The 12,293-nt window shown below is 35.0% G+C and overlaps 1 protein-coding gene across 2 annotated transcripts in view; it reads right to left on the bottom strand.

The window, feature by feature from the left end:
* The window catches only part of LOC150092294 (tetratricopeptide repeat protein 39B-like), a 240,941-nt gene extending 228,927 nt beyond the window's left edge, over positions 1-12,014 (bottom strand). For both annotated transcript variants that reach the window (XM_090414906.1, XM_090414907.1), the window contains exon 1: positions 11,977-12,014. In XM_090414906.1, the coding sequence (XP_090271032.1) occupies positions 11,977-12,009 (33 nt within the window). In that variant the 5' untranslated portion in view covers positions 12,010-12,014. The remainder of the gene's footprint in view (positions 1-11,976) is intronic.
* Positions 12,015-12,293: the final 279 nt, after the last annotated feature.

Here is a 12,293-nt window from a genome sequence, read left to right as displayed (position 1 = left end):
GAATAAATGAGCCATGTTCTTGGCACGAGCTCCCCGTTTTACATTTTTCTATTATAGTACGTGTCGCCAAATTTACGACCATATGTATCTCTGGGATATATTATATTTTTCTATTGAACAGGTCCCATTTCAATTAAAACAACTCTTAATTTTTCATCAATATTTCCCCATTCACCTGGATCTTCTAAATTTACAGAGACTAACAATGTGTTAGTTTCGTGGTCAACTACAACTAAAATCTTCTCCTAACTGTTTTTCACTTAAATCATGCGTCTTGTTATCTTGTTCAATAGTACTTTCATGCAAACTGGATGATATGCACGGTTCTTCAACTCTGATTTCTGATGTATGGAGTTGGTTACAATCTGCATCAGAATATTTTAACAAATTTATTAAGAGCCCCAGTTTGTTTCTTATTATCTGCTTCTTTCGCAGCATAACGCTTACGATTTTGTGCACCGGAGAACTTTTTTTTTAAATTTTTGATTCCATTTCTATTTTATATCCACAAGAAATTATTACACAACGCGACACAGAGACGAAATAATAGTCTGCACTGCGCTACTGTCAGTAGGCTGTTGTTGCTAGGTAACAAGTCATATGATATGACTAGTTACCTAGCAACAAATGTTTTGTACGAAAATTCGTTTCTGCGCATAAAAACTGTTCATCGTTTCACTTTAGATAGATTGCAGTAGAAACAACAACTTGCAGGCAAGCATTTAGCCTGCTCTCGCTGCAAAATTATAAACATACAATTTATATATAATTTTTTTTTTTAATTTTTATTCGGTGTATCATTATTTATTTATTTTAATATTGATCATTCTAAGAATTTTTTGTTTTTATGATAAAAATTTTGTTTCTTAAAAATGAACTTATGAACCGTACCCCTGCGGTCGATGCCCACATATCCCGCATGTTCTGAATGCTCGCTTCCGCTGGCCCTGCAGACATCGCTCAAAGACATTCACATTAGGCATTCACAATGTTTCCGGATTGGAGTATAATTAGATATCAACAGTTTGTTTTTTTATCACAGCGACTTTAGGCAAGTGAAGTCATCCTACTATGATGGACCTGCCAGTTGAAGAACGTGCTTGGTTTGTTTGGTGAAATTTTGTTATAAAATCGGCAAAAACTTTAGTGAACCATGATTAACAAAAATAGTATTTGAAGACAATGACCGGGGACATACAGAAGTTTGAGTGAGTTTTTTTTCAATCTATCTTTTTAAATAAGGATGAATCTCACTCGAAACTGATCTGCCCTCTGGATGACCATCCAGGTCGGAAAGTGGAGAAGTTGTCCAAGTTGGCGAACCAAATGCGACAACTTGGGTCGAATCATTTCGAACTAACTTGGCAAGTTAGTTCGAAACGGTTGAAGATTAAATATGTAAGAATTTGCAGAAAATTTTGGAATCTCCATGAGCTCGTTGCCACTCTGTCAGCTAAGGTTCTGCACGCAAATTGTCCCAAACTATGCGCACGTCTGCTTACATTTTTTTTTTTAGCTGAAAATCGAACGCCGTACGTTTCTTAACTGTCACATTCGCCGGATTTGACTCCACTGTGTGTGTGTGTGTGTGTGTGGCTTGATGACATCACCAAGGCATTAAACGAAATTCATTACACATAATTGTAATCACAAACAAGCCAGGTGCTTTTTTTGAATATTCATACACTTTTAGCGTAGTTAAGGGAAAACTAAAATACTTTATTATTTAATACCCACAAATCATGATTAATGGCTTAGAATTTTGTTTTAGTTTTCTCAAACATTACTCATACATATTGATTGATAGGAAGATTTTTTGAATCGCCAACACTATCATTTTTACAATGGCCTGTACAACTTGGTATCAACAAATATACGTGCAGGTTAATGAGTCATGCTCTACATGGTTTCTAAGTAGAAGAGGGGCAGTAGGTTGCTAAGTATTTCCTGAAAGATAGAAGAATTCAAGGAACTCAGTCGTAAACTGATCATTCTTCAAGTTCTACGAAAAGTAACAAAAGAGGATATTTCCTATTAAACTAAGCATGTGTCCGCTGAAAGTTATTCATGCATGCTTGTATTAGTTGGGAAAATTTGACGAAAGCACGTGATTTTGCGTGTTGATTTCGAAAATTTCGAATATTCAAAATCTTTGCACTATGATGATGTAAATTGGAATGAGTTCTCGAAAAAACGGCACCATTTACACACAGTCGGTGGTCTGACAATCTCTGCTTAAAAAATCCCTAGAATCATATAAATTAAGTGAGTATTAAATCCAACATCATTTCAAAGCCGAATACAGAAAATATAAAAGTTTCGTGCGAAAATTGACCACAGAGCTTGCGGGAATACACTTTTATAGTTTCTGTATTTGGCTTTGAAATGATGTTGGATTTTGCATCGCCTAAATGAAGCCTTTGGCTCTTTATTTTAGTGAACCCTAGAATCATTTCCGGTCATCGCACAAAAGGAACCTTTACAAGGGCTCTGATTTAAAGTAGAGTTAGCGTGTCATTTCTGAAAGCAAAATAACACTTACAGTTTATATATATAATACAATACTGTCACCTCGTGGCCTTAATTGCTTGCCATAATCGAGCCACAAACTAGCCAATTAACCAAACTTTCGAAAATACCTAACACAAGAGTCTATATTTTCCAAAACTAGGAAGCATGTCGTGTAAGTTGCGCAACCACTATGTTGACCTCCCCTTTTTTCCCTCAGCCCCTTTTGGAGATGGGAGGAAAAGGAGGTCAACATCATAGTTACACGAATTGTTTAACTCTTAGTCCAACTTAGTACGGTCTACAACATATCACGTTAATGTATGATGGATCAACAATGTTTCGTGGATGGAATTCGCATAAGAAAAAGCAAAATATCACTCTAAAGGCGCTATTTATTTATTTATTTATTCATTGATTTAACCATCTGACAAGTGTGAATATCAATGATCTCTGCAACTAGCAGTTCAAGGCAATGGTCTATAACATATCCATAAAATTATATCTACAGTATATATCTATATATGGGAAGCACATATGCTTTCCAGTCAACACATTGGGGCGTGAAATCTCACTGTAGGCATGGATCTTTAGGTAATAGATAATCTTCTTCACCACCACCCTGTGGTGATGAAGATTATCTTATTGTAAAGGATAAAGTTTATAACCTTTCCCGGGTGTGATTCACATTAAAAATAAATAAAAATCAAAACTTGTATCGGATGGAGTTTACAGTTGGGCAACTTAAAATTAAGCACAGATTGAAATAAATGATATGATCAGAAATATTCTTCGAAAACAGTACTTACACTGATATATCCTATCAATGTTCTCGTTATGTATTCAAGTGAGCTACAGTTTTTACTTTTAGAGAAGTCTAGAATCTTCTTATATCGAGAACATGACAGATGCCTTCCATAATACACAATAATAATGCATTTTAGTTTTAAAACAATTTCGTGTGTGTGAAGATTCTAAACGTCATAAAGAAAAAGAATTGTTGTTTTTGTGTTCAACGTACTTGAATTACTGACCGCTAAACATGTTCAAACTCCATAAATTATGCAAACCTATGTTGTTTTTAGTAAGTGTCCTACCAACTGCAGGAAAAAATTAGTCGCAAAAACTTTATAAACACATTAAATCCTCATTACATCCGTTTTTTTTTTTTTTTAATGTTCCAAACGGATGATAAATGATTTGTTTACAAATACTACCCCTATGTTCCCAGCTGATAATTTTCTGTTGACATTCGCCTGGACGACATACATATTCAACTGCTGTCTGCGCATAATAGTCTTAGTTAATTGTCATAATTATATTCTACTCGCACAGAATACGTTTCCTTGCTTCAACATTTTGAAAAAAAAAACATTTTATACTGATAACGCACTTTCAGATTTGAGATAAGACATTCATTTCGCAGCATCTAACTACAAGCTTATTTTGTTATGAATCTCTAGATTTTGATTATACAGGGTGTCCCAAAATTCAGGCAAGATTTAAATTTAGCGCTATTTGTGCGGTAAAGTGTTGCCAACGAGAAAAAAAAAAGACAGCGTGACAGCTGACAGTTCAGGATTATTAAAAATGGAGGGCTACACGAAAGAACAACGCATTTTCATTGTTGAGCAATATTTTAAAAATAATGAAGGTTTGGCAGCTACGGTTCACAATTTTCGTACAAAATATGGTCGGAATAGTGATTTAACTTCATCAACTGTGAAAAGATAAATTAAAAAATTCAAGGAAACTGGATCGATTAGTGATATTATACACTCTGGCCGTCCTTCAACAAGTCGTTCAACAGAAAACATCGAAGCAGTTCGTGAGCGTGTTGCTGAGAGTCCAGGAACATCAATTCGGCACCGTGGTCTTGAATTGGGCATTTCGAGAAGCTCTCTACAGCGTATTCTCACGAAAGATTTGTATCTTTATGCTTACAAAGTTCAAGTGACTCAAGAACTGAAGCCTACTGACCACACACGCAGCGAAGAGAGTTCGTTGAATGGATTATGGAACAACAACAAGTGGATACTTATTTTTCGAACAAAATCATCTTCAGCGATGAGGCTCATTTTCATCTTGATGGCTTCGTTAATCGACAAAATTGTCGCATTTGGGGTTCAGAAAATCCACGAGCGATTGTTGAGAAACAAATGCATCCACAACGTGTCACTGTTTGGTGCGGATTTTGGGCTGGAGGCATCATCGGTCCATTCTTCTTCGAAAATGCGGCTGGTAAGGCAATAACAGTTAATGGTGCTCGCTATTCGCGACATGATAATCCATTTTTTTGTGCCTAAATTGCAAGATATGGATGTGGACGACATGTCGTTTCAACAAGACGGTGCCATATGCCACACAGCCCTAGAAACAATTCAATTATTGCATGAGTCATTTCCTGGTCGTGTAATTTTTCGTTTTGGCGATCAGAATTGGCTGCCCAGATCATGTGACTTAACGCCGTTGGACTTTTTTCTGTGGGGTTTTTTTGAAGTCTAAGGTTTATACCAACAAGCCCACGACCACCCACGCCTTGAAGGAGGAAATTGAGCGCTGTATCAACGAAATTCAGCCACATTTATGCAAAACGGTCATGGAAAATTTCGACAAAAGAGTGCGTATGTGCCAGCAAAGCCGTGGAGGCCATTTACCCGTTTAACCCTATACTGTATACTCTATGAATCAATAAGAAATTACAATTTTTAATTAAAAACCTGTGTTTTCTATCAAAATTACTTCTTGCGTGAATTTTGGGACACCCTGTAAAACCCAGCACTCAAGAGAAGGCAGAAACATCAATCGTAAAGTAAAATTTTAAACTCCAGTTATAATATTTACCATGACTGATGAAAAAAGCCTTTTGAAAAGACACTTTTGAAATAAAAAAAACAATGAAATGTTCTCTCATAACAATTCGCGGTCCAAACATAATGAAGCAGGAAGAAAACGTAAAGAAATATTTTTATCTATATTTATGTGTTGGGTTATTGAAAATCACTTGGCATGGTGAATATTTTCTGTCATATATTTGTCTTCATTACTTTCATCATCATTTGTAAAATACGCCTTCCAACTAGTTCGTACAAAGGAAAGCACTACTTCGCTTTTAACAGATGCATTTCCCTTCTGATAAATAGGTGAAGGGCAGCGGTTGTCACTTTAGCGTTACAAAGTATTTATGCTACCGATGAAGGTAGTGGAATCTAGTAAATAGAAATGGCCATGACTGTTTTACCCTCGGTATTAAAATAACATGGCTGTATTCAACAACAAAATACCTTGTTTAAATATTTTAAAAGCTTTCTTCATTCTCTTGGAACTGTCAGCAATTGAGAAACTTCTTTGTTCTTGTCAACGCACCATGCACTTAATTCAATAAAAATGGTCATACTCAAGAGCAAGATAAATATTTTGTTTCCTGGAAATTCTAAAAACGAAAATGCTTAAGAATAAATTTCGATGAAATATTCAAATCTTAAGCCGCATGTATACGGAGCACCCATAAAGAAAACGAAGTTACTCTCAAGATGGAAAAGTTCAGGACTGGTTCTAGTAGCTGTTGAAAAGTGTGCGGTTTGTCAAAGTTAGCAAGTAATGAATTTATGACAGACAATCACAAAAAAAAATAAATAAAAGCGCATTTCGTAATGTTCTTGTATAGTGAAACAAGAGATGCTAACCCTAAATAGCTATGTAATTTAAACAAGGTTAAGCAGTGTCCCAGTTTAAATGAGTTCTAGGTTGTGCATACTTGATGAAAGATTGGTTTCCCAATAAAAATAGGATAATCCTAATAACTGGTTTTACTGGCATGAGCTCATAGGTATAATTTTTCCCCTAATTTTGTCATTACAAATGCTTCGATTAAAACCAAAATTGAAAAGTTTTGGCAAAATTGAACAGATCTATTTACATTTATATCTTCCCATTAAACACATGAGATTCAATGGTATCATACCCACTTAACTGGGCTTGGTAGATATCGAATTAATGTTATGATGGGGCAGCTTATCCTGCCTGCATAGTTTATTGCATAAACTATTTAATTATGCCATTAAAACTATGAACAGATTGCAGTTATCCGGTGCATAACAACAGCTGTATTATATCAAAATATATATGTAAGCCTGAGGATTTCGCAAAAAGTTTCAAAAGTGAAAAAAAAAAAAAAAACGAAGCAAAACTATTGCTTCGTTCGTTTTTATTTTTTATTACTATTATTACTGTTGTTCTTGGTATGCTTGGACTACATCTTCCGGACCATCAACGCGGAAGATCTTGGTTTTACCATTAGAAAATCCACCCACACCATGCAAATAACCGATCTTATCTTTGCACTTATTGATACAGAACCAAAACTGAGATGCACAACAACATCTCAGTGTACTAGAGGCACAGGCTAAACTTATTGGTCTGCAGATCAACATCCAAAAGTCCAAAGTATTCTCAATAGGTTGTGAAAAGTTTATACTTCATATCAACAATAAACCCTTAGAAAGGGTCAAGGACTTTCAATATCTTGGTTCGCACATCAGCAATACAGAAAATTATATCAAAAAACATAAACAGCTGGCTGTAGTCTTCCACAACAAACTCCGTCCCATATGGAAATCATTATTAATATCATTAAAGACAAAATTAAGGCTACACCATGCAACCAGTAGATCCATCTTCTTGTATGGTTCTCAAACCTGAACAATAATCACCAAAAAACTACATATCTAATTAACTCCTTCGAAACTACGTCTCAGACTGATCCTTGGATACACTTGGCATTGACCGTGTCACTAACTCTATTGTGCCAAAACTGGCTAAGCAAGAACCACCTGTCAGTACAGTAAAAAAATTACAACTCAGATGGCTTGGACATTAACTCAGACATCCTGAAGTTTCACCCTTTTTGGAATCCCTTATCCTGTACGAACCAGAAGATGGCAATCAAGTAGAGGAAGACCATGTAAACAATTTTGGAAATACATCTGGGAAACCATCAATAGGATGAACTGTAAAACCCATCTGATATCAGTAAAGTTTGCTACCAGTTAGCTCTAGATAGAGAGACTTGGAAGACCATAATTTGCAATCTTTAAATTTTAATGTAAATCTCTTTTCCCTTTTCACATTTATTATTATAATATTGTGAATAAACTATGATGATGATGATACAACAAATTGGTGCGAATACTATAACAGGAAGACTGTAGAAATTTGAAAAAAAAATGTGGTTATATTTTGCTTTTATCATGAAGAGTGGAAAAGAATATGATTTTGATATTTTGATTTGTGAATTTCGGATTACTAAAATTAATTTAAATATAGTGTATTTCGCTGCTGTAAAGATGAAGGAACATCAGTAGAAAATTATGAATGACGGTCCCCCCCCCCCACACACACGCGCCAAATAGACATGAAGAGTTAGCTGTTGACGTGATTAAGTGTTCCGTGATGTCAATGACCAATCCGTGTATATTTAAACATTGAAGTAATTCGGGAAAGGGAATACCGCTGTTTATGACCGGTCATAAAAATTGCCTGCAAGCCGATTGCAACAATGGGCGGCGTATCCTCTGTTCTCAAAACTGAACGAAATGACATCTGTGTAGCAAATGTCAATGACCAATCAGCAAGGAAGTATAAAGAAAATTTTTCCACCGAAATTGAAGATCAAGGTAGTCTGGATCCGGTTCTCAAATCTAGTAATACTGAATACTTTCTTAGTAAGGGCGTATTGTAGGGTGAAAGTTTCGAAACCGTAGTGCCGTGATTTTTTTAAAAGTAACAGGCATGCAGATTTAAATTTTAATATGAATAAGAGACAAGGGACTTTGTTTAATTTTGGTGTTAAGAAATCTTTTAGTGAAGGTGTTTGTGACGCAACAGATAGTAATTCATCCACCTCCAGCCTACAAAGCAATCTCCAAGATGTACAAAAGGAGGGGAAAACTACCAGCACACATGTGTACTAATACTCTATGATTATGCCATAATTATTTATTAATATATTACAAAATAACCAAGGTGTTCCGTGAAAATTTCAGGATTTGTGAAGTGTTTCGTCGTAGGAAAATTCTGGTAAACGCTGATGTAGAAGATAGCGTGTAAACACGCAAAAGGCGACATCCGGGAAATAAAAATTTTGTTTATCCAACATCTCTGCATATTCACCTCAAACTGTGTTGCAACTTTGGGCTAGACAGCATCTCATTGGCGCAATAACCAGATATTTTAAAACGCAAAAAGATTTGATAATAGCAGTATAATTTAAAGACAAGACTAGGAGGCGTTGTACTACCAACAATTGAATTTGAATGGCTTCTCTAAGTGGCAGGAAATCGAGTGTCTAAGGCTCCTTGAAAGATGTACATTTTGGTTTATAGTTTCAGTGCTGGTTATTTTTCATTATCCTTCAATTTTTGGCACTCTTGGGTAATGACAACTGATTATAATATTCAATAAGGGGGGGGGGAATTCTTTTCTTATGCATTTTTTATAGTTATCTTGCATGTAATTAGTCTATAAAAAGAACCAGTGGCGCACGTAGGATTTAACCTTGCTTAATTTAAAATAAATAAATAAATCGAAGCACATTATTCTTAAACAAAATATAACTTTGGTGGAGATATTATTATTGCTCTCAGAATAAAACAGTATGAATAGTTAAATTTTCATTGCTCTCTCTCTCTCTCTCTCTACGAAATCAAGATTTAACCAATCGTCAAATAAGAAATAAACTTTTATCATTACGGTTATTTTTAATTATTACTATATCATTGGCCTAAATTATTCTTATCAGTATTTTCATTACTATAATTAGTCTGAAGCTAAAAGAAAAATCGACAGAGCTCAGACGATTTCACAGTTGCATTCCTATCCCAATAAAGGGTATTATCAGTACTTAAACATTAAATTAAAAAAAATTAAAAAAAAAAAGTAACCAAACCACTAAAGGCGTTTTAGTTGCCCAACACACCAATCAATCAACAATAAACGCTTTATTACAGAGCGCTATCTGAATACGTCTTCTGACACGAATCAAGTACTGTTTCTTGCAGAGGTAGCTTTGAAGGAAGAAGGAGACTACCTGTAGCCTCGAGGTGCTTAGTGGCCTCTTACGGTTACGCTCTAACCCCTTAAAAAAAAATCAACAGGCCTCGAGTTTCCTTATCTACCTTGTGACTTAAAAAAAAAAAAAAAAAAAAAAAACTAGCCGTCATTAAACAGAGCCAGTTTAAAGTTCCAGACAATATGAGGAGAATTCTGGGAAAAATTTTGGGACTACAACTACATGAATAAATTCTAAGCAGTTGATTAGGAATCTAGAAATAGTGGTGTTCGTATTTCATAACAAAATTTGAATAAGGGGGATTCCAATTTAAGTTTGATTCCTCTTAAAGTGATGAGAGAGAGATGAGAAAAGATACCTACGTTACTGTTACATGTATACTACACTTGTAACATCATGCGATTAACGTGTAATGTGTTAATCCCAAAAATGCAATTGTTCGCTCGTCGTTAACCAGTATGACATCAAACAGTTATAATATCATTAGCCTGATCAAGAAGGCGTATCCATTTATCATAGGACGCTGTTCGGGTCGTCGCACATGTTTCCGATGACAGCCTGGGGGGGTAGCCTCAGGAAACACATCCACATGTCTGAAGTTGTCCGTTTGTCGGTTCATTAAGCTATCTTTTTAATTTTATTAGGAGGAAACGAATCTGATAAATCAGTTTCTTTGTTTATTACCTAAAAAAAAAATGCAGTTGCTTTAACAATTCTATAGTTCGTGAAGGATGCTTAGCAACAGTATTAAAATATAATCTTATTTTTCGGTTGTCCTCTAGGGCGCGTAAACTATATAGGTCGCATCTCTCCTTTCCTGTATTCGGTCGTGCGCCCCCTCTTCACCTGAGCTGGTTCCGTTTTATAAAATGTCGACCGTAGAGTCACTGAGCAGCTTATGAAAGAAAACGACAATCTAAATGGTCTTTGTCTTATATCAGCAAAGTGCTGAAGAAACAAAAAAAAGATCCTAAAAGCGTTGTACAATAGAATATTGCAAAACGTCTCCAATTTGAGTAATGACGTGAAAAAAAGTAATAAATAAAAAATAAGGTTTTTTGTGACTTTTAACAAAATGGATCTGCTGCGTTTCTGTTTGTAATGATTCTACTAAGCCACTGCTAAGGAATTTCAATTAATTACTTTGTTGGTAGAGTAACACAATGAAGTTGAATCCTCCCAAACAGGTTCCAGGCCTCCCTCTGTGGAGAGACTTCCATGCTCTCGCTGTACCTGTTCAGAACCTTCACTGGACCCTGAACTGTCGCCCTTTACTCTACCTCATATCCAAACACTGGGTTTCACTTTGCAGTTATGCAACAAATAAGAGTATACGATACTTTAGTACACTATACGATATTGACTCCTGCAGTTAGTATCTTGTTTTTTTTCAAGCTTTTTGTTTGTTAGTATATTCAGTATGAACGAAAAAAAGTCTATAAAATAGTTCTTGTTATAAAAAAATTAATATGCAAAATTATCTTGTCAAATTACAAAAATCTTAAAAAATAACTTTGTTACATCCATCAAACTTTAGTTTTTATTTTATAAACAATGCACTTATGATTATATTTATGTTTTACTGTTTACGGTATCCCTTTGAATAGGTTTATAAATTTTAGTAGCCCGCAAGGGAATGTTAATACAGAAAACAGTCCTCAGCAGCAACAATTGCTCTCCCCCCCCCCAAAGGGGCACTTGCAGCAGACCTGTCAGCGAACATATACAACAAAACACAAAAAATGAAACAGAAAACCGCGTTGTACCTGGATTAGTTTAAAAATAATAATAATGGTGCATGGAATTTACGTGATAGATTGAAAACACTGTTGCCTAGTATGTAAAATCCTTTGCTACTGCCTTTAAAAAATCATACTTAATATTTTCTTCATCACATTAACTTTTATTTAAAAAGCACTTTTAGATTTATTTTATTTATTATAGAATTGAGTACACTTTTTTTTTTCAATGCTAGCTTATTCAGACAAAAAAGTGAACAAAGCTGAATCTCTCCTCACACCTCTCATTTAAGAAGCGCGCATCCATGTCGTGACAACGAAATAGTAAATATATTGGTTTATGGCTATTTCATTTTAATATGTGCTACTAGTTCATATTGATAGATTGGTCAAAAACTAGTCGCATTAATCAAAAATTAAAATGTAATGGCAACCCCATCACAGGAAAATTAGATCCCATAAATTACCGCACAAGCCATTGCTATATATTTTCGTTTTCCACATTGCTAGAATATTAAAATATGATATTTTAATTATAAATTAAAATGTACTTTTTTACAGCATTTTATAGTGAAATACGAAGTTTAGTAATTAATAAAAAAATGAAAGTAAAAATAATACTCCAATCAATTTCTTAATACAGACGTTTTTCCTACTTACTTCAGGTTCACATTCATCCCCATCCAAAGCCATGCTTGTTGTTCTTTCAAGTATCACTATAGAAATACTGTAAGAACAGCATCCGGCCTGTATTCCAATATGCACTTCATAACCCGGAAATAAAGCGCCATCTTTTGGCCAAATATTTTCCTCTGTTTACTTTTTTGTTCACGAGACGTTATGACGTTGAACAAGGGGTAGCGAAAACCGGTTAGTTTCAAATGATTACAGTGACTGAAGAGGGACACGCGGAGACGTTTACTTCACCTCCCCCCCCCTTATTCTTACAAAGAATCATTTGTATACCCTTTCTTTTA

This window comes from Typopeltis vanoorti, chromosome 26 (assembly GCF_054136105.1).
Source record: "Typopeltis vanoorti isolate ZY-2024b chromosome 26, IOZ_Tvanoo_1.0, whole genome shotgun sequence".
Lineage (NCBI taxonomy): Eukaryota > Metazoa > Arthropoda > Arachnida > Uropygi > Thelyphonidae > Typopeltis > Typopeltis vanoorti.
The sequence above is the reverse complement of the archived record's forward strand: the minus strand, read 5'-3'. Positions and strand labels throughout refer to the sequence as shown.